The following is a 22,078-nucleotide window of genomic DNA, read 5'->3' on the forward strand; positions in this document are numbered from 1 at the left end:
TTATGATGTGCAACGTGAATTTGGTTGGGTCAGATTTTGGGTACTACGTCCAACTTTATCGACTATAGTATTGCCTATGACTTAAGGTTCAGCATATGCTAAACTCAAGGGTAAAAGTAGATGATGTGCCATTAAAGCATACCGTTAATTCGATTTCAACTAGGCTCAATTATGTGATGAATGATTCAGTGATGAATACCATGTGATGGTGAACATCTTCAGTGTGAAACAAACAACTTATCGTAGATGTGGTTAAGTCTCCATTGTTCGAACCAGCTGATTTGCAGTTGGAATCACATATACCTCTTCTTTGTAACAAAACAAAGCCTACGATTAATGACTTATATGAACAATTGGTTTCAGTTGGAATGTCCCTGGAATCTTGGTCCACCTGTTTTTGCACACCACATACTGCAGAAGTGCAGACTATCAGCATTACGCCGTGATCAGTTCCATTCAGGCAAAAACGGTCGCCAAACTACAGGCTCATCATCCCGCAGACCATTCGGATAAATCCCACAATTCTTGCAACAATGTTTAATGTAATTTAGTACGCCGACAGTGGATTTGGCTAGACTATTGTCTTGTTCAATTACAGTTTTTTATTCATTAATAAGCAGCTTAAGCATGACTCGTTTGGTGGTGTTAAAGCACAAGGTCAAACACTGTACGTTCTATCAGCAAAATGTATTATTACCAACATGCAAAACAAATCGTGTTTATGCTTTGATAATCAGCAACAATGATTTAAAAGTAAACCAGCTACAGGTAAATCAAGGCCCACGGGGATGAAATTCAATAATTGTTTTCAAATATCATCTACCTTAAAGATGGCACGAGAGTATGGGATACATATACAGCAGTTAGACATTACAGGACTAAATACATCGGCATACTTTTCCACCGGATAAATCTTTATAGAAAGCTAATAATAAAGAAAATGGTGTAATCCTTTCACTAAAACCCTTTGTTCATAATATCTAAAGCTACTAATAAAAAAATAGAAACTTGACTATGTAAAATGAAATGCCTATATACAACGCTGAAGTATATATGCTTTGTAAATAGATCGTGTAAGAGGAAAACGCTGTTGCATATTGTAATATCGTAGACTCCTTTTCCAATATAAGACTGCTGGCGTTTGAAGTTATAAGACTTAGGTAGAGGGTTAGAATGTTCAAAGAAAATTTCCCAACAAAGTAGAATTAGAAAAATCCCGACATATGTTGTTGGTACGATGGATTAGATCAGCTGAAACACAGTACACGATAAGGCAGGCTCAAACTGCCGACATAAAAATTACAGGCTTAAGTGCTTCACACAGACAGGGCTGAGCGCTTCGGGGTATTTGGAATGCTTTGACCTCTAGCAATGGCAGAACAGCAACAGAAGAAGGTACGAGTGTTCTTCCTTAAAATACCATCGAGATCTTTCTTACATTAAAGTCGTTTTGAAAAACAAATTGTACCATGGGGACGTAAAGCGCGAGTGTCTATGCAAGGCAGTAGGATATTATAGTCATAGGCATCATGGATGAATTTGCTAAAAATCCAACACTTGTTTAACGACTGGCAATCAAAATCCTACCGTTATGAAAAACTATGCCGTAAATCGCAACCACCAACAGTACAAATTAATAGAATGGTTCAACAGAACGGTAATGGGACGGCAATCTGCAGTACGTTTCTTCTTTTAGCCCTCACGGGGTCTAGGTAATCTAGCGGAGAATTCAGCAACCAAGACGCGATGTTACACAACGTGGTTGCTAGATGGTAGTGCTTACCAGAAGAAAGTGAATTAAAAGAGTGAATAAATAATTTCTTTGTTCATTTCTGAAATACAGTTGGCCAAATATTGTTATAAAATGGCCGGGCAGAAATATCTGACGCCAAATTTATTTCTGTCAATTTTTTAAATCTCATTATAAAAGAAATTATATCAACATAAAATAATATGAAATACCTGCCTGTATTACTAATATAAAAAATTCTTGTTTAGAAATTTGAGCTATAAAAGTTGAAATTTTGCTTCTAAGTTAAAGCTCTCCTATCCTAGAAGATTGACCAATATCAGTATTATCAAGGTGATCAAACAAAACACTTTCATAACTCCACAGACCTCAACAAAAAACTATCATGGATCATAAAAATTGTCTAGATGCTTTATTATTGAAGTATATAATAAGGGAGTATTTTCAGTATCAAACCTTTTACTAATTTGTACTGTCTTATGCAATAGGTGATTCACATTTAAAAAAAAAAAAAAAAAAAAAAAAAAAAAAAAAAAAAAAAAAAAAAAAGTATATAAAAACTTGCATAAAGATTTGTAAATTATCTGTTGTGGTTTGTTGAATATAAAGTATAGATAGATATAATTAGAGAAAGTACTAATGCATTGTTGACCTCTTGATAAGTTATAAATATAAATTTGCATTAAATTAGGCAATGTCAAATTCTTAGAAATTTAATGGCCTATTTCGTTCTAACAATTTTCTCTTAGCTTTAATACAACATAAAAATAGAATATATTAATAATATAAATTGATTGATTCTTAATGCTTTGATTTTTTTATTATTTTTATCATATTTTTTCTCTCCTTTCAGCTCATGGTTCAAGTATTTTTTGAAGGCAAGAACAAAAAGAAGATAATACAAAATTTTGAGTTTGTCGTCATAGAAGATGGAAACAATCCTGGTATCACAGTCAGACCAGTGCATACTGAAAGGGATTCTGAATTGTAAAATTTATTATTATCACGACAGCAGAATGTTTGTCCAACATGTATTCTTTTTTAGGGAGGATGTAGATATGAGGTTGGTTATCGACAATGAATACAATCCCGTGTCTGCCCAAGTATTGGTACGAGAATCGGTTCAGTATACTGACTATATTTTTCACTAGTAAAACTTACAGGACCGAGAAAATGTAATGACAAAATCAAATAACGCTGGAGGTAAAGGTTCCAGAGATGACCTCTTCAATGATGCCATCAATAAAAAAAAAACCAACGAAAACAAGCAACCTGAAAGTTCTTCATCTCACAAACCTAAAGAACGAACTGCTGGTGTAAGTATATAATAATTTAATAAACAACTAAACAACAAAAACAAATTAATGTTTTAAGAGATTTTAAATTCTTTTCTTTCTTTTTTATATATTTGTTCAAAAATTCTAAGAATGTGTCCATTATACTTGTGCACTTTAGCCTTCATTAATTTTGTTTTATAATGAATGAAAGTGCGATGGTGTTTTGCTTAATACAATACTCCTTTATATTTTTGTTTTGAAAGCTTTCCAACAAGCTTCGCTTTCAAAATAAAATAAAAATTGGAACACTTCAACAAAAAAAAAATAAATAAAAAGCAGAAGAATTTTTATTTGATTAACATTTTATTTATTAAAATAATTATTTTTCAATTGTTTCAGACATCAAAAAAACCAGAAAATACTGGCAACCCCAAACAAGTTTCCCGCCTGATTGTCTCTAAGCCTAAAAACACACTAGGGCCATCAAATTCAAAGGTACCTGTTTAATTTCAGAACTTAAGTCAGATATTGTTTTTGTTTTTATAATGGAAATATCAATAAATACATCTTAGGAGAAGAAATCCAATGTGGAGAATCAACCAGCAGAGAGTGGTCAACAGCAAATGCAATATGAAGACAGGGTTTGTATCAAACGGTTAAAGTATTTATTGCATTGGTTTATATATTTTTTCTTTTACTTAGGAGTGTGAGAAGCTAAAACATAGAAGAAATTCCCAGCATCAGGTTTACTTTTTCATTTTTAAACGTTTATATCTTTACTTGTAATGCAGTGTAATTACCAATAAAAATCTGAATGAGGACTTCATTTATACTCAACATGTTTTAACTATATTAACTTTTACTTTTGTTTCATCATAAATATTTGTCATGAATATTTTCTAATTAACAAGCTAATAAATTATGGAAACATTTTAAATAATATAAAGCAGAAGTTAGGATATTGTTAATATTTGACTCAATATTAAATATTTTAAAAGTCTATTTTGTACATTTAAAATTTCAGGAGGCTTTTCTAATTCAAACTGAACATTTTGCCGATGAGGTAAGGTTTTAATACATTATATGAAAGCGTATTAGTCAGATATACTCCATTTGATTGATAATTAATAATATACTAGGAATCACTGAGTAGAAGCAGGAAGGAACATTCCGAAGTGAGATCTTAAAAATAGAATATGAATTTAGATAAAATCTCATACATTTTTTGTCTGTTTCAGAGTGAATTTGCTTTAATCCGCCCAGTTTCAGTATGTATCAGTACCGTTTCTGTAAACTGAATTTTATAATTTAATTTTTTGTTCTTCACGAAGGTTGATAATCCACGATCTCTTAGCAAGGTAAAAATGATTTGACACTATCCAATTTATTTGATTTCTAACTTTTCCAATTTTCCAGTCCCCTAACAGGCAGTTCAGGCGACAATGTCTATCCCCGTCTTCACATGTAAGAAATGAGCAAACTCAGTTGCAAGTAATTATAGTTTATTTATAAGTATAGAAAGTGAATGATTAAAAAAAATGTATGTCAATTTTGAAGGAATCAATACAGGGTGAACCTACTGAAGACCAGGTAAATACAATTAAATAAAGTAATTGATTAGCTCATAACCAATGTTCAATAAAAAATTCATATTCTATTAAAAATATAAACATAATAAACTTAAAAACTACATATTCAATCAATCGTTAGGGATCTGTATGTTACTGATGTGTCTAAGTTGTCATTTGTACCGATTACCTGGTTCAATTTTTAAGGTACACACATCAAAGAAGCCGCATGAAGAACACAAATCACACCAGGCTGACGAGGTGTGTAAATATTACCAGCACAGGCTATATATTAATTATATTTCATATTTTAAATTACATTCTGACTCCAACCATTCATTATTTAATGACTTTGCATAACAAAGTTTAAACAATAATTTAATCAGTTCTGATTGACTTAAAAGGTTTTTTAAAGTTTATTCTCCTTCCTTATAATGACATAAGCAGATTTTTCATTATTATTATAGGACCAACTTGATCAAAGCCCCCACGGGCAGAAACCAGTAATTATACATGAGGTAAATATTGCACTAGTATAATAATAATTTATTTTGAAAAATACAAAATTATTGAATTTTTATCATACAATAATTAATACAATTGTGATGAATTTTTAGTACACATGAAAAAAAAATGGCCATATTCTAGTTATAATAATTCAAAAACATTCTTTACACCTACATAGCAATTATATTATAATTATAAAGCAAACTTAGAAACAGTTTGATTAACATTTTAGCAACAAACTGTTTACTTGAATTTGGAAATTTTAAATTCTTTTCTTATTCCAGCAAAATGCCATTCCTGACGAGGAATTTAATATGGACAAAAATCCTGGAGAGCCATCTCAACAGCAGCCAGTTAAAATTAAAAATGTACTGCTCGCCGAGTTGAAAATAGTTTCAAAAGCGTCAGTTGACAAAGACTGTACGAATAACTCGATCGTGCAGACTTACGTCAGTGAAAAGAAAGAATAGCCAGAACCTCAGCCCACAATTAAAACTGTGTCTGTGTAAGCACATATATACTGTAAACGAAAAATCAATAAAAACTTTAAAATGTCGTTGCTCAATGCTAATTCTTAAAGTTAAATCTTCTTGTACGATGGTATAGAGTAAAGGTTGTTAAATTAACAGGCATTTTCTTCATTGCTGCACAATTATTGTTTTGTGAATACACAAAAATAAAAAGCTGTAACCAAAAAAGAATTAACTTTTAAAAGTAATGAATGTGTTGGAGCTAGAACGATAGAAACTAATGATAAGCTCAATGCCCAAATATCCTTAAAATAAGGATATCCTTAAGATTTTTTAAAAATCTTATATTTTCTGTGAGAATTATTACGGCTCAATTATTCAAAATCAGTATTTTCTCAGTATTCATGATAAAAAATGTTCTGTACAAAACTTTTTAAATAGAAAATAAAATATTTTGTTTCAGGGGAAAACGAAAACTGTAAGAATTGAAACATTTTTTCGTATTTATATTTCTTGGAGTAAAAATTTCTGTTGAAAGTTAAATTTTTGAAAATGAATGCATTGATTTGTTTATTTGTGTTTAGGCTGTCGGGCAAGATGAAGCTTTCACTGAATTGATGAACGTATGAGTCGTTTGCTTTGAAGCATTTTTCTATTATTTTCATTTCAATCTTGTTCATTCTCTGGAAAAATTAGGGTACAATAATTTTGTTTTTAAATCGGATCATTTGTTTCAGGATCCTATATTTAAGGAATTACTTGCAAAAATGTTTGAAGTAAGAAAGTTCATTTCTTTTGGCTAACTAGATTAGCTTTCAAAATGCTATTGATGTTATTTTAATTTTTTTTTTTAAATTCCAGGTCAAATCTCGAAAGTATTGCATTAGAGTACATAAAAATGTAATATATATAATAATAATATTAATATCGTAGAGTTCCTAATCATTTTGCCATCTTTTTCAATTTAGAAAAAAAATAAAAAAATAAGATCACAATCTGTGAGTATCTATTAGGTTATTGTTATTATTGATTAGTTATAATTAATGTTTTTCAGGCTGACATCAATCATGGAACAATGTACCACTTAAAAAAGGTCTTATTTACTTAATCTTATATATGGTTTATAACTAATACAATTATCATTTTGTAGTCCAAAGCAAACAGAAAACCTAAAGACAAAGTTTTTAAATCTGCTTCTCAGGTATAAAACTAAAAAAATCCCAAAATGAGGATGAGTTTTAACACATTTATTTTATTTATTTACAGCCTAACATTCACGTCCATTCTGAAAAGGTAAAAAAAGAAATTGGTAAAGGTATAAATCATATTAGCTTAGTTTGCATTAATCCATTTATGTTTAGTGGTCTAATTTGATCATATTAATTGTTTCAATTAATTATTCTTTTTATGTAAGGTCTTGGTTGAAATGAAAAAGTTAGTCATGTGCTGGATTCGAACCCACGACCTTTGAATCAATACGCCGCTGCTCAACCACTTGATCTATGGTGACTTCGATCTTATTGGACAGTAGTAACTCCCCATCTCACCTTACGATCTTTGGCATTTTACATCTTATTGCCATTTTAGCCATCGTATAATCAGGATTTGATTCTCAACGACTTATAAAAATGGCCATGGCGAGCTGTTAGTGAAATGATTATTTCTTTTTATCTTTTTCATCTCAATCAAGACCTTACGTAAAAAAAATATTTTGTACTAATAATGATAATAATGTTAGTAATGTACTTTTTTTTTTATGAAGGAGTAAGTTAATCCAGTTGCACAAACATTTAACTGCTGCTATTGATTTTCAAATATTGTTAATGGATATGCTTGTTATTTTTTTTTAGAATCACCAAGATAAAAGAAATCAAGTAACCGAGAAGGAATGTGTCGTAAGGATATTATATTTTAATCATACATCACCAAATAATATAATATTGTTTAAGCATAATATAAATTACAGTTTTGCGACGGGTTGTTTTCTATGTGTTCAGAGCTTTTAAAAGTAAATAATAATATATAATTAACCATTGAATAAATATATGTGGTGATATTGTTGTGTTTCAGAAAAACGTATTAAAGATCATCAACGATCATTTTAAAGTTATTAAAGAAGTTAAAGATGTGAGTATAGAAAAACTGAATTTTTGAAACATCAGTTTTAAATTTTCTTATCTTCTTATAATAGCAGTTTTATAAAACTAATCTTTCATAATTTAATTTTATTAACGGTTTGCTGATAAATAAAGAAGTAAAACAAAGAGAATGCCATAATTAGACGATAATAATTAAAATATGTATAATTATTGACTTTAATGATCAATGTATGAATGGTGACAGTGATTCCAGTAAATTAAATTCTAGATGCTTTTCAAAAAGATAAATATGCAGCTGTTCTTAGAACTAATCTGTGGCTTTTGACTGTATGCCCCCCATGCGATTTTGTTTAAAAATTGCAATTCTATGGAAATGTTAATAAGAGTTTTGGGTAGAGTGCGAGTGATATCATTCGATGGTAAATATTCAGATATCCTTTTGAAAATTAGTGTTTCCCAAGGGTCAATTTCAGCACCACATCTGTTTCTGAATAACAACTTGATTGTCATATTTGCACAAATCTTACAAACCTCTTTGCATGTTAATTACACGTCTTGAAACAAATTATTAGAAGTTGCAAATGAAATAAATTCTGAAATTTTTTATAACGCCAAATATTGATTATCTGTGAACAGTTTAGTCCTCATACGTGAATAATACATTTGTTTTTTACTTAAAATGTCTGTAATTGACTGGAGAGATCACATTGAGTTTTTATGTATAAAAGGCTCAACTGATTTATTTGCTACGAAGCCTAAAACCTAAATAAGTTGATGGGAACGAAATAAATTGTCTTTTCCACACCAATTGTGAGAAAGACAATTTATTTCCTACCCATCAACTTATTATTGAGTTCTACAAAATTAGGATGGACACTATCAAAATAATAAAACCTAAATTGTCAAATAATTTAAAATTTTTGCGACTGATCTCCTTGCGTACTTAAATTCAACCATTGATTATGATGTTATTCTATGCCCCAATGACACTAATATTAAGACCTTAAAAGTCAGAAATAAGCGATAAGTGTAAAACAGCCTTTTCAATCATGGGCAAGGTTAGTTACCTCCTTAGGCTAAGAGTCTGTAGTAGAGTATCCTTCTATATTTTTAGGTGCGTATATTTTTGCAAATAAATTATCTTTTAATCCATATTCACTCTTATAATACAAGGAATTCAAAGAATATATTGGTGGTTTAGATAAAACTATCAAAAACTCTAGAAATGAAAAATGAAGAAAAACATGAACTCACTAGTTTCTGATATATTTTATACCATAGATGAATTTTTATTTTTTTAAAATTAATTTATAATTGTTAAAACAATTGTACCTTAAAAAAATTGTATTAATTATTATTGAATATGTTGGTTCTAGTGGGATTTAAAATGAACTAGCACAACAATTGATTTCATAACTAAGTCTGAATTAGTTCAAATTTAATGTTTGCACTTTTGTTTGCTTCAAAAAACACATGTGTATTTTTTTTTCAAAAAATTCACTATACCCATTAACAAACTTTTTTAAAAAAAATACATAATTACATTTTCTTTGACAATTTGAAACCAAAAACACAAACAACTTTAACAATTATTAAATCTCACAAACAAGTCTTCTACTAATTATCCATCAGTTTCTGTTGATTTACAAGACTAATTGATTTGAGCATTTTTGTTTTGATGCTATAGATGCATTTTTTAACTTTGACAAATTGAAAAGAAAAAATACAATAAACATAATTTTTGTTTTCTTTTCTGGGCAATTTTTGAGATTATTTAAAAGTTTATAATTACACATGCCGAAGAAACGAATTGACGAGTTTTATTTCCAGGCGCCGAAACAAAATACACAAGTAGAAAAAAGTCCTAAAGAGGTACAATCTACTGATGATAAAATATTCTTAAAAGCTTAGATTAATAAAATGTTTATATTTGTTAGCGGTTGGACACAGCACCTTTACAGACTAATGAATTGCATCAAGAGGTAAAATTAAATATCTTTAATAATATTTCAGCAAACAGTAATCAATTTCATCTAGATGGTTGGAAAGACATCAGGACCAGATAAAGAACCTCACCACGGGGTAAATGTACAGAATATTAAAAATAATTAATTAATTTTAAATTTTTTAAAAAATATCTATACAGCAGAAAGATGCCAGTCCTTCAAACGCAGATTACTCTTTAAAAATGGTATTCCAGAAAATTATGTCACAGATAAATTGACGTTAATTATCATTTTTCTCCTTTTAGCCGTTACAGATACATTGTGAAAAAGACTGCCTCTGCCATGAGATTCTTATTGTATGATATTTTTTAGATATATTACATGCTTAATTGTTTATACATGATATTGATTTTTTGCAGAAAGTAGCAGAAGCAATTGCAGCACATTCACATTTCAAGGTATTGTTTTTAATTGTAGAAAGCTGATTAATACTATAATTGTGAAATTATAGGATCAGGAAGGGTCAAGGACAGACAAGGTAAAAAAAAATATCTTTTACAATAAATATAAACTAAACAGATTTTTTTTTTTTTCAGGACAAACATGCAGGCAAAGACACTGTAAAATATTTTTATTTTAAGTTTATTAGTGTTATTATAAAACATTTCTATTTTTGTTTTAATAAGCTTGGCACGTCTCTCAAAAAACGCAGAAAAGCATACTATAAGAAGGTAAAATCATTCTAATTAAATGAAATAATAGCTTTACATGTAAAGTAAATTTCTATAAACTGTATTTATAATTTTATTTCAACAGAAGGAAGATAAATATCTCATAAGAAATGTTAAGGATCAAACATATTTGGTAATTATATATATANTAATATCAAATATTCATGCAGAATGCATTTAAAAATGTAAACTTCTTCATTTGTTTAAGGTCCCAAAAGTAAAGAAGTCAAGAAATAAAGGGATTGATCAGAGTGGCACAAAAAGAAAGGTGAAAATTAAATATTTGATTAGTAAAAGTCATTGAATTTCCTTAATATATAAATAGAATAATTTAATATAAGAAAATTTTCTATGCTTTAATTATGTCTTGTTTCATAGAATAATATTGAGGATACAACTAGCTCTGCATATCATGAGGTAGGAGGACAGTTTAATTACTTTTTTAACATAAATGAATGAGATCAAAATTTTTTGCCATTTGATACAACCATTTAACATTTCCAGTTGCACAATTTTAAGAACAAGCCAACAATAGAAATTCCAATTGTTAACGTAAGTTGATGTAGCAACGACATTTGCCGATCAAAAAACAGTTCTAATTTTGTTGTTATAATTTGATTGGACATCATGTTAAAGATGAAGTTTTGTTTCCAGGACAGAAGAGATTCACCAAAAGGAACGAACGGTACGCATGAAAAGTTCAATTCGGAAGTATGTAACTGTTTACAATTCCAATGTTAAGAGTATTTTCAAAAATTAAATTGTGAATGTTCATTCCAGACTGATTCATCAACAAATGATACTAGCCAAATGTCCGACAAAGAGGTAAGATTTTTATAAATTTCATTTTTCCGAAGAATATCTTAATTATAATTGTCATATTATTTTTATATTTATAGATTTAAATGCCCTATTTTTGTCTTTGTAGTTTTAAGGAAACCTTTTTTTCTTAATTAGAATTAAGATGCTATTCAGGATCTCAAAACTTTCAGTAAAATATACATTATATTCTAGAATGGTTATTTGCCAAATGTCTACAGGGAACGTGATGACATTCAAACTGATTTGTCACAATCATTATCTCCTCTGCAGGTCTAATTTTAAGAATAATAAATATAACTATGTTTGTATTTGACCATTAAAAAAAAAATTATATTTATATTTTCAGGGAAATGAACCAAAAGCTACACACTTAGAGGTAATAAATGCCTAGTAATCACAATTTTTATTATATCCACTGTTGGTTACAGAATAGATTAGATTCCTGCCAGTTGGAAGATCGCTTAATTTCCATAGTGAGTATTATATTAAAACATTAAATTTATGCTTATCATGCTGGATGGACATGCTATTTTTGTGTATTTGTAGCTTCAGAAAATTGCACTAATATATGCCGAGCATAACCGTAAAGTAAGAAAGAATATTATAATTTACTATTTTTAAAAAACAAATTACAAGAAATATTCTCATTTGTATATTGACAAGAAGAAAAGGCATACAGTCCAAAATAAGCCTGTAAGTTCCATTTTCTGTTATTTTAATTAAATTTTGTTGTTAATTAAATTATTCATTTTTATGTAGAGTTCGTCACATGAAGACAAAGACAACTTTTCTGATTTAGATCCTTTAAGGGTTTGGATTAAATTCTTAATGTTTATTGTTTTTATTTTTGATATCAATTATTTCCTCTACAGCGCTCTTATACAGAAGCTGAGAAAGAACCAAAAGTAGGATAATGTACATAAAAATTATATAAATTATATAATAAATTATTATTTTTATGTTTAAGGTCGCTCTTTTGTATTCGGAGCTAAACAATCTGTTAAATGAGGTAATACTAAATCAAACTTTGTTTCTCTGAAATTATTTCTGAATGACTTGTCTTTAGACTCTTCGGGAAAATAGTGCAAGGTGTGATAAGGTAATGGTACAAATCATTTTAGAAACCACATCTATTTTTTATAAAAATCTCACTCATTTAGGACCATAAGTGTACACTCAATCAACGTACACCGACAGGCTATAAAAATAGAAGGAAGGCAAGTTATGGCGTACCCATAAAATATAAATGATTACATTTTCCTTAATGTTTAAATAGTGTTCATCACCGTGGGAGAAAGAAGACAACTTTTCGGATTTGGAATCTTTGAGGGTTTGTGCTAACATTTAATTATTCATTTTCTAATTTATGATTTTAGTTAATATTTCGTCAGCACCCGTCAGACGTTAAGGGAGAATCAAAGGTAAGATAGTTGTCGCTAAAAATAAGATTTTTAATTTTACCGTTTTACTTTTTTTTTAGATATCTGAAATCGTTGTCAGTAAAGTCAAGGTAAGAAGTAAATCAAATTTAAAGAATTTCCTACTAACAAACCCTTGTTCATCTAGAGTCCTCGGTCAGCAAATAAACAGCACACGGACAAAGAGAATAGAAAGGCAAGTTCAATTTTAAAGTATTTAAAACAAAAGAGAACAAGAATAGGCATTTTTATATTTTGCCAATGCATTCTTTGACAATAGACAAAATTTGTTGTTTTTAATCCAAATTTTTTATTGATAATTAATACTTTATGTTAACAAATTAATAAGAAGAAAAGGAACTCGTGTCGAAAGAAACTTGTAAGTCACTTCCAGCCGTAATTATGTTTTAACTTAGTAAACGCATTTAATCTTTTTTCAGTGGCCCTCACCAGCAGAACGAGAAGAAAAAATGTATGATTCAGATCCTTTGAGGGTTTGTAATAAAATATAATTTGCTTTCTTTTATTTTTATTTTTGTAATATTAATTTACAATTTTGTTCAGGATTCCTCAGAAGTCGAGATGGAACCAAAGGTGGGCTATAAAGCAAAATTATATAAAAATATAAACAATTTAACAATATATTTTTTATACTTTAGATAGCTGAATTGTCCTCTCGGGAAAATGATAATGTAATATTTAAAAAAAAAAGTTTAAAATTAAATTTATATTGAGCCTGAATGACTTTTGGTCTGTTTTTAGACTTTTGACAACTTTCCAAGGAGAGTAAAGGTAAGTAAATCAATAATATCAATAGTAATGGTAAGGAGGGAAAACTCATAAGGTGGGGTTGAGATAGGAAGTTGATGTCCGAGTGGATTGAGGTCACGATAGCTCAAGTGGTAGAGCAGCGACGTATCTAGCCGAAGATCGTGGGTTCGAATCCCGCTCGTGCCATTGACTTTTTTTCATCTCAACTAAAAACCTTAATTAATTGTAATGTATTAATTGGTCAAGCGGACCACAAAATTAGTGAATTTAATGATTAATGAAGTACACTTCACTAAAGCTCTCCGTGGCCATTTCATTTGTCGTCGAGAATCCAATCCGATTACACGACATTTGAAACGTGGCAAAAAGGAGGGAAAACTCATAAGGTGGGGTTGAGATAGGAAGTTGATGTCCGAGTGGATCGAGGTCACGATAGCTCAAATAGTAGAGCAGCGGCGTATCTAGCCGAAGATCGTGGGTTCGAATCCCGCTCGTGCCATTGACTTTTTTTCATCTCAATTAAAAACCTTAATTAATTGTAAAATAATGGTAATATCAATTGTAATATGACTGATTACTCTCAATAATTTAGGACCCCCGAACCACAATCAAACCTCATACACCTACAGATTATGAAAAGAAAAGAAAGGCAAGTTATTTTATAACCAATCGCCCAAACAATATTAAAAAATGTCGAACGATTTGTTTCAGAGCGGTTCAATACCACATGACAGAATGAATGCTTATAAGAACAAAAAAGTGAGTAGTGTTTAAGGAAATGTTTATATAAATTTGTGTAAAATGATATTTAGAGCGATAGCAACTTGTTCTCTCTAATAAATATAAGAATAGTTTCAGAAATCTTCTGAAGATGGGCATAATAATCAATCTGATAAAGTAAGTTTATCAAGAGGAACATTAATTTTTAATTATTTTGTTGCATTTAATGTTGCTGTTTTTTCAATTCTGGGGTCAATGGTGACAACAGACTCTCTTGCTTCCACTGCAAATTAAGAGATCTATTGTGACCCTTCTCTTATTTCCGTAAGAGTTAGTCTGCCTTTTTTTGTTATCAAATAATAAATAAGAAAATGATAGCCTCTGTTTCATATAAACAATGTATACATTTTGCACGGGAACTACACATTTACTGTGTATTGGCATATATCTTTTATTACTCTCTATTTAATTATTTTAAAACTAAACTATCCTTACATTATTTGCTTTCATATATATTGCATGCAATAATTGTAAATTTATCAGGATTCATCTGAGGAAATTATCCACTTCATACCAAGCACTCCAGAAAAGGTATTGTATGGTCAAAGAGATAAATTTAAGTAAAGCAATAAAGTATCATTAAGTAATAAAGTATCATTTGTTAGGAAAGAAAAACACACCAAAAGAAAATGGTAAGCAGGTTTTTTTTAAATCAATACTTTTTTATGTAAAAAAAAAATTAACAAATACAGTCAAAAATTTTTACTTTCCCCTCAGACATTGAAAAAACATTGTCCTAAAATGAAGGTTGTACACCCAAAGAAGAAAATGGTATTTTTTTTAATATAACTACAACTTATAACAATAAAATATAATAACTTTCTTTTTATATATAAGGTCAGATAACTTTTTGCATTTATTTTGAGTGATATTCATCATGATAAAATATTATTTCAGGATATGAATGATGATACCGTTGACAGTGTAAGTTAAAACAGAAAGACTTGTTTCTTATTAAAAAATAACAATAATGTTGTTTTTACATTTATTATATAAATATTAATTAAAACAAATACTTTAGCCATATATTTACAAAATTAAAACAATTTCCAGTTATTCAGAAAAACTAGCAAAGTAATGAAGTAAATAATAAATGTTGATCAGATATTATTTGTTATATTGAGCTTTTTTTTACTGAATAGGCATTTTGGCTGGTAAATTTTGAATAGATTAGACAAAAAAAAACTTCTTTTTAAATATATACAAATGAGTGGTTTTATATATTTTTTAGGAGAGCAATTCAACTGGAGAAGAATATATACTTCTAAAAAGAAAAAAGAAACAGGTGAATTTCATTTAAACAATTCTTAACTTATGCCTTTTAAAAGTTAAACTTGTATGTAATGTATAATACTTGTATATAAGGCTTATATTATTAACCTATTTTAAAAAAGTATTGTTCTCTTTTTTGGGTGGATTTCAGAGACCTCAGGAAGATTCAAGCAGTGAGGTAAATAAATATTAAATCACCTCAAAATAATAAAGTATTAAGATAAGACATTCAACAGGATTTATATGAAGTCCTAAGGAGGCCAACACACAAGAAGAATAAGGTAAATTTTATTAAATGATTTTACAAATATTTAAAAATTTTTTTTTTACTTTTTCTAAAATCTTCTGGCAGGGATGAAATCAAGCATCCCTCAAATTTGATTGGAGCTATGGGATCACACAACAAAGCCATATAGTTTTGTGGGATCACACAATTCATCCGATAACAGATGATGTGATCGTACAAAACAATGCCTGAAATTTGAATGTAGCTATAGGATTTCACAAAACATCCCCTGATATTTAACTTGAATATACAAAACGTCCTCTTTCATGTGATGTGATCACATAAAACAAACGTTCAAATTCGATGTAATCATACACTATAAGGAAAAACTTTATAACAACATATCCAAGGTTATATCCCAAATATGATTATTTACATTTACAAAATTTCAGAATGCAAATTTGAGGAACAGAAGAGAAAACAAAAGAAAAAGTGTAAGGCTAAAGAAAAGTTTGATTTAATGTTTTATTTATTTATAACCTCATTGTTATATTATTAGATTGCTGGTCATGAGATACCGGATATCGAGAAAATTGTATGTTTATCTTTAGAATAGTAGAAGAATTCAACCCAAAACTTTATTTTTTATTTTGATAGAGTTCGTCTGAAAGCCTAGAGGAAACTAGCGACCATCGGCCAGAGAACGAAAGACCAAGAAAACAAGTATAATTAGTTTATTTTGTTACCTGCAGTTTAAAGTTTTAGTTTTTTTTCCAGAATCATTCACCAGATATCAAAGCCCAGCAGGTACACAATAAGTTAACAATAGAGGATTATGTTTCTATATTTAAAATTTGTTTTAGAACATGAATTTAATGTTAATCAATGAACAAATAAAAGAGCTGGTAAAGTTTTTTTTATTGTACAATTATTAATTCATTGTTTTAATTATTTATTTATTCCAGGAACATTTAAGGGGAATGTTTTTGAAGTGTGTACGTATTGTATGATATTAAAAATTATGATGATTCACTAGATAATTAGTTTTTAATTGTTAATATTTTAAATGTGCAAAATTTTTCAGCTAAACGGGAAAGAAAGTCCTAAGATTCCAGACAAGAAATCAGTGAGTAGTTATAATTTTTTTTAAATATTATTTTATTATGATATTATATTATTATTAGGACCCGATCGTTGAGAGAATTGTAAGTTTAAGTATAATATCAAATGCGATACATGATGAACTGGCACAGGGTACCTATTTGGTCTGTTGTCACTCAAGGGTTGTTGAATTACTCAAACACATTATAGAATTGCACCATCTTCAGTGAAGAATTTCATTTCCTCATAAATACAAAAAGTTCAGAAGTTCCTCACTAAAGTGGCACAATGTCAAAACGTATTTGAGTAATTCAACTCAAAAAATGGAAGAAAAGTGACCCTATGTCGGTTCAGCATGAGCTCACCGACTCACAGACCAACACCCATCATCAACATAAATGGAACACTATTTTTTGGTAGAAGTCAGGGGAAAAACAGGTTAGAAATGTTGAAAATGAAAGGAAGAGCCCAGAGAAGCACAGCGAGCCTGATTCAGAGGACGAAGGATTAAAAAAACAAGTATGATTCTATAAGTTATCGACTCATAATTTAAAATGCACCAGTAATTTTTCTTTTCCAGAACCAATCACTGAATAACAAAAATAAACAGGTATATGTTTACGTACGATTTACAAGAGCATTTAAAAAATATAAATTTTTTATTTAAGGAGATGTTTTTAAAGAAAATCGAAGATCAGAAAAAAGAACTGGTAAGTATCTTGAGATGTATCGCTTATTTATCAAACGGTTTTTGAAAAGGATGTATTATTTCAACCATTAGCAAAAACTAAGGGAACAGTGTTTAAGTATGGATCGTGTAAGTGTTTTGAAATAAATTTATTGCAAGATATGTTTACTTAAACTTGCGAAGGCATTTCTTTCAGCAAATACCACAAGAAGATCTTAAGATTTCAGACAAGAAATCAGTGAGTAGTGATGAGCAGATAGGTAAAGAAATAATTTTAATGGATTTTTTTTAAACAGCCAGAGAAAGACAAGGAAGGACCAAAAAGAGTAAGTTTAACGATTTTGTTATTTATCAAATAACAACAACAAACAACAAGCAGTACATTAAGAATATTTTTAAAATATTTAAAAAAGCAAAAAGGTTTTTAGTGTTTAAATTTTGCAACTTTAATTTGGTACTACAGAAATGTTTGCCATTTGATCATTATTAATTTTAAAAAATGACTACAACAATTTAAACCAAGTCCACCCAATCAACGATCAAGGATATACATGTATAAAAGGATTGTGTAAAAAAAACTAAGATTTTATTGAAATATATATATTATATAAATATATAATATGAAGTATATATTTAGGCTATCAAGAAATCTAAGGTCACGATAATACCAGTAAGAGAACGTTTGATTGCTCAATTATTAAATTCTGAAGTCATTGAATTATTTATTGCGGCTCAGTGCCCAGGACTGGCAAAAACACCGGAGTCAAAAGATGCCGACAAGCAGCGCCAGCAAACTGATACAAACACCGAGAACACTGTATCTGTAAGAATAGTAAATTATTTCCAATTTTTAATCTTATTTGTGTTAACTCTAAACGAAAAGTCATTTTTGGTCAAAGCCAAAGTCACAGGATAAAAAACCCGTTGAATGTTGTTTGTTAATATAATTTGTTTCAGCCTTCAAAAGAAAGTATGAAGACAATCCATAAGACAAATGTAAATTTCTTTTTGTTCCTTAAATAAAATTGTAATTTTATTACATTTTTAATATGTTTATTAAGGATCAAGTAGAAATGTTCAACTCAGTCGAATTCAAAGATGTAAGAGATTTTGTTACATAATATTGACTACTACTTTAGAATTTCATTTTATAGGCAATGGAAAACACAAAAGATACAGTTGAACCCATTAAAAATATAGTAAGTTTTAATTTAATATCATCAACATTTTAAAGTTGATAGTTGGTACCAGTGAGTTGGTGAGTAATGTTGAACTGGCACTAAGTCTTTGCAGACTTTGATGTTACTCAAATGTTAGCTCTGTGCCATTTTCCTCTAGGAAGTTTCTCACTGAACATGACGTAAAGCTGAAACACGTTTCACTAACATCAAACCAGCCTAGTGACCCAGTGCTGGTTCAACATTGACATGTTATTCAGTTGTAAACTCTGATCAATAACAAATTTTACTTGATTTTTTGTTAGATGCTTGTTAGCTATTGTTTTGTGTTTGCTTAAGTTATTTCGCTCTTAACACTTTTTTTATTTATTAAACTTTTCTTTTGAATAACTGTAATTGCCACCACAGTAGGGTTTATTGTGCAGCTCTTCTTAATACAATTTATATTCTTAGCCTTTTGAATTAGTAGTCAAAACTGCTGTAACTTCTCTGTTTGTGTCATAAACTAGCACAGAAATTCAAAAGGAAAGCTTCATTGTACAACGAACCTGCCCTATTTATCTTTGATTTTATTTTAATAAAATGATTGAAACTAAAATTGTTTAATCTCTATTTATTCACATGAAAACACCATCAATGACTTGAAAAACTCAATTTTCCAGCAAGACCCATTTTCTCAGGCAATACCTAGAGAAGTAAGTGTTTTATTAAACAATTTTAAATTTAAATTGAACCTTTAATGCAACTTGTCTGCCCAGTGTCGCATACATTCTAACTCACCTGACACAGATTATATAAACAGCGATGAAGCAAAGCGCAGAGCTTCAACTAGGATAGTCAGGATGACAAACAGGGGGTCGAGATTGCCAGTTTCAAGATCATCGATAGAAAAGAAAAACACGAAATTTCAGAACGAACAAAAATACAATCACTATTAAATTATGTTCAATTGTTTTTCAGCATATTTCCCTCCTTGTTTACAATGAAAACAAATTAAATTACATAAAATAAATTCCATACTTTTTAGCATAATTAACTTATAGCTTAAATATAAATCACACAAACATAAATCTGTTTTAAATTATTCTTTTCCAGGAAAGTACTGATTGTTTTGATTTAGCTTGTAAGGTGAGAAAAATTAATTTCTAAGTACTACTCGAATGAATGTATATTTCAAGTTTTAGTTTTTTTTTCCAGACCAGACAAGAACGAAGTAACAGAGTAAGTATAAGCTATCACCAGTAAAAATTGTTGAGTTCAACGACAATCAATTGTTCAAAATTTCATTCTAGAAAATTTCCTAATTTTAAGTTTTATGATACAGCCATTCATATTCAAGTAGTACACTGTTGTACCACCAATATTTCACTTTTTTTTCTAAATTTTTTTTTTGTACAGATTGTTTTTGTTTATATAAAATTAACTTTTAATGTAAAAACAATAACTGGCCAATACTGAAATAGTAAGGGGGAAAAATGTAAAAAACTGAATTTTTAATTATTTTTCAATGCAGAGTTCCATCGGATCAAGCATGAACATAAGGCCAAGCAAATCTGAAGTCAAAGACAGCGTAAAACACCATCCATCAAGCTCGTCTGAACAGAAGAGGTTAAAGACAGGCAAACTAGCCTCAAAAAACACCCTAGCTGATACAAATGCTTCATCAAAAGACGAATCAGAGCGTCCGAAGAGATCGGTAAGCCATTAAAATAAATTAAAATTTGAAGTACTTTTTTCTGTTTTAACAGGATCACAGGACATACCCTGAGGAGTGGTAAATCTTGGAAACTATGTATTTTAAAATGTGAAAACACCAAACAAGAATTTTTTTAGATGTCAAATATAAAACACCTACATACATTTACTCTTTTATTTATAGAATACCAACTTTTTTTAAAAATTTATTTAGAATAGTTTAAATTTGATTTTTCTGTAGTTTCTAGTCTGCTTTTCATCACGACTGTGGTCTGTCAGATGCGTTTTGACATCTTCTTAGGATTTGGAAATGATTTGTTTCATATGTCTTTAATTAAAATAACATTGGGGTATGAATCCTGTTAATATTGAAGAATAAAACAGAAGGAAAGTGACAGAAATTGTTTATTTAATGTAAGTAAAGTAGCAAGGGAGCGAGTGCACATCCATAGTAAGTATAGGGCGGGCTCTATCAGGTCCAATCTACAAAAAACAATTGTCAACTAATATTAAGTTAGTTTACATTCAATTTATTGTTAAAATTACAAGTCGGGATGGTGAAAAAGTCATGTTTCACCTTGCTGCAAGCTGAACGTTGCCTGGAAACTGTTACCTGCAATGAAATGTCAATTTCCAATCCCAGCATAAATGGCTGTTAATTATGAATTTTGAGTCAATTAACATATCCAGCTGCTCTCTGGGTGTGCAAAGTGAGTCCTTTGTTTAGAGAAGAAAACAGTAGCAGTGTCTACTAAACTCCAAAAGCTGAATTTGATGGATCTAGGCTGGGATATGCTCCCTAACCCAGCGTATTCGCCTGGTATTTCAGAATTTCACTTATTCTGGGTCTTGCCTAATTAATGAAAGAAACAATGTGAGGATTGCAGAAAACATCATTAAAACCTAAAGTTCTGGGAGGACAAAATTACATGGAAGATGGCAATAGGTACTAAATAGTACAACAAAATGATTCATGTATTGTTGATTAAATTTGGTTACAAGTACCTGAAAATTTCATTGAATAAACCATAAAAAAGTACTTGTTTCATGATCCGAAACATGTGATCTTCAAAATATGTTTTGATTAACTTGTTCACTCTGCCAAGATATGGCAAAAATTTAGATTAATTTATTCTTGTTCAAAAAATCGTTTAAAAAATGCAAATCGAAAATTTGTGTTTATGATAATAAAATGATTCTACACACAGATTTGTTGTTTACAACAATCCGGATTTCAAGCATTAAACAACTCCTTCAACCCAATGATGAGCATTTAATGCTTGAAATCCAGATGTTTAAACAACAAATTTATGAGTAGAACCATCATTTACAGTCTTCACAGTAACTTTGCCAAAGAGATACTAAAGGCATGTGACACCGATTCAATTCCAAAAATACCCCAACATTCTACAGAAAGCTTTGAAATGGGTTTTTTCTAAAAGAGCTGTGTCGTTCTGGAATGACATCCGTATATAGTGAGGGTTTAGTGCATTGGTTCTGACGACGACTGCAATGAATGTGTTAAATAAAAGAGGCAACAATGAGAAATAACATAAATAAAAGGCGTGAAATGACCTTAGCCGTTAAAACGCCCTTGAAAATTAATAATAATAATAATAACATAAATAAAACAAATGCAATAAAAATTAATATTTGACACTAAATAAAAACATTTTACTTTTTATTGTCACAATCATTCACAGTCCACACTACCTAACCTAAGAGACGTCATGAAATTGTGTGATCAGCATATATCCAACAGTGATAAGACAAATATTG

General features: G+C 29.5%; 2 protein-coding genes and 1 long non-coding RNA gene across 8 annotated transcripts; 2 read left to right on the forward strand and 1 right to left on the reverse strand.

The window, feature by feature from the left end:
* The first annotated feature begins 1,217 nt into the window (after positions 1 to 1,217).
* Positions 1,218 to 5,658, forward strand: LOC106661459 (activating signal cointegrator 1 complex subunit 2 homolog). 6 transcript variants are annotated; one of them, XR_001339737.1, is made up of 16 exons: positions 1,218 to 1,395; positions 2,604 to 2,737; positions 2,796 to 2,859; positions 2,914 to 3,066; positions 3,427 to 3,522; positions 3,600 to 3,668; positions 3,730 to 3,771; positions 4,052 to 4,090; positions 4,167 to 4,202; positions 4,266 to 4,295; positions 4,359 to 4,385; positions 4,444 to 4,518; positions 4,585 to 4,617; positions 4,738 to 4,856; positions 5,063 to 5,113; positions 5,387 to 5,658. XR_001339737.1 is itself a non-coding variant. In XM_014384862.1 (16 exons), the coding sequence occupies exons 1-16, from the start codon at positions 1,372 to 1,374 to the stop codon at positions 5,570 to 5,572; spliced, it is 1,113 nt and encodes a 370-aa protein (XP_014240348.1). In that variant the 5' UTR covers positions 1,218 to 1,371; the 3' UTR covers positions 5,573 to 5,658. The 6 variants fall into 6 exon arrangements, 5 of the variants coding, with proteins under 5 accessions (XP_014240348.1, XP_014240349.1, XP_014240350.1 ...); XM_014384862.1 differs by having other exon boundaries at positions 4,803 to 4,856; XM_014384863.1 differs by having other exon boundaries at positions 4,444 to 4,491; positions 4,803 to 4,856.
* Positions 5,659 to 6,559: 901 nt separating this feature from the next.
* LOC106661458 lies at positions 6,560 to 20,464 on the forward strand. Its single transcript, XM_014384861.2, has 73 exons — positions 6,560 to 6,570; positions 6,627 to 6,665; positions 6,723 to 6,773; positions 6,839 to 6,865; positions 7,423 to 7,467; positions 7,539 to 7,580; positions 7,643 to 7,699; positions 9,502 to 9,543; positions 9,609 to 9,653; positions 9,709 to 9,753; positions 9,818 to 9,862; positions 9,923 to 9,973; positions 10,037 to 10,075; positions 10,129 to 10,155; positions 10,214 to 10,237; positions 10,304 to 10,348; positions 10,434 to 10,481; positions 10,557 to 10,616; positions 10,727 to 10,765; positions 10,853 to 10,900; positions 11,003 to 11,059; positions 11,129 to 11,173; positions 11,363 to 11,440; positions 11,517 to 11,546; positions 11,599 to 11,643; positions 11,717 to 11,758; positions 11,834 to 11,863; positions 11,930 to 11,980; positions 12,043 to 12,075; positions 12,138 to 12,179; positions 12,237 to 12,269; positions 12,331 to 12,387; positions 12,447 to 12,500; positions 12,547 to 12,591; positions 12,651 to 12,680; positions 12,737 to 12,784; positions 12,938 to 12,967; positions 13,029 to 13,082; positions 13,153 to 13,182; positions 13,248 to 13,280; positions 13,351 to 13,380; positions 13,952 to 14,008; positions 14,071 to 14,118; positions 14,212 to 14,256; positions 14,623 to 14,670; positions 14,745 to 14,771; positions 14,857 to 14,910; positions 15,037 to 15,063; positions 15,371 to 15,424; positions 15,563 to 15,589; positions 15,648 to 15,692; positions 16,090 to 16,131; positions 16,197 to 16,232; positions 16,295 to 16,360; positions 16,415 to 16,444; positions 16,501 to 16,542; positions 16,603 to 16,632; positions 16,722 to 16,763; positions 16,822 to 16,842; positions 17,159 to 17,257; positions 17,319 to 17,348; positions 17,407 to 17,448; positions 17,520 to 17,555; positions 17,623 to 17,664; positions 17,723 to 17,752; positions 18,064 to 18,249; positions 18,384 to 18,422; positions 18,488 to 18,526; positions 18,581 to 18,625; positions 19,700 to 19,732; positions 19,802 to 19,825; positions 20,118 to 20,300; positions 20,353 to 20,464. Exons 2-73 carry the CDS (start codon positions 6,648 to 6,650, stop codon positions 20,380 to 20,382), a joined length of 3,294 nt encoding a protein of 1,097 aa, XP_014240347.1. The 5' UTR covers positions 6,560 to 6,570; positions 6,627 to 6,647; the 3' UTR covers positions 20,383 to 20,464.
* Positions 20,465 to 20,686: 222 nt separating this feature from the next.
* On the reverse strand, positions 20,687 to 21,875 carry LOC112127914. Its single transcript, XR_002910773.1, has 2 exons — positions 20,846 to 21,875; positions 20,687 to 20,782 (listed from the first exon to the last, which is right to left on the reverse strand). It is a non-coding gene; the product is annotated as an uncharacterized LOC112127914 (long non-coding RNA).
* Between the last annotated feature and the right edge of the window lie 203 nt (positions 21,876 to 22,078).

This window comes from Cimex lectularius, unplaced genomic scaffold (genome assembly GCF_000648675.2).
Source record: "Cimex lectularius strain Harlan isolate CLEC.00 unplaced genomic scaffold, Clec_2.1 scaffold20, whole genome shotgun sequence".
Taxonomy (NCBI): Eukaryota; Metazoa; Arthropoda; class Insecta; order Hemiptera; family Cimicidae; genus Cimex; species Cimex lectularius.

Excerpts from the sequence above, each read along its gene's own strand:
- LOC106661459 (XM_014384862.1), top strand. The coding sequence starts at position 1,372 with ATGGCAGAACAGCAACAGAAGAAG. Across the intron at positions 1,396-2,603 it reads CAGAACAGCAACAGAAGAAG|CTCATGGTTCAAGTATTTTT; the intron begins GTACGAGTGTTC and ends CTCTCCTTTCAG. Across the intron at positions 3,772-4,051 it reads GAAGAAATTCCCAGCATCAG|GAGGCTTTTCTAATTCAAAC; the intron begins GTTTACTTTTTC and ends TTAAAATTTCAG.
- LOC106661458 (XM_014384861.2), top strand. Across the intron at positions 10,076-10,128 it reads CAGCACATTCACATTTCAAG|GATCAGGAAGGGTCAAGGAC; the intron begins GTATTGTTTTTA and ends GTGAAATTATAG. Across the intron at positions 17,349-17,406 it reads TGAATAACAAAAATAAACAG|GAGATGTTTTTAAAGAAAAT; the intron begins GTATATGTTTAC and ends TTTTTATTTAAG.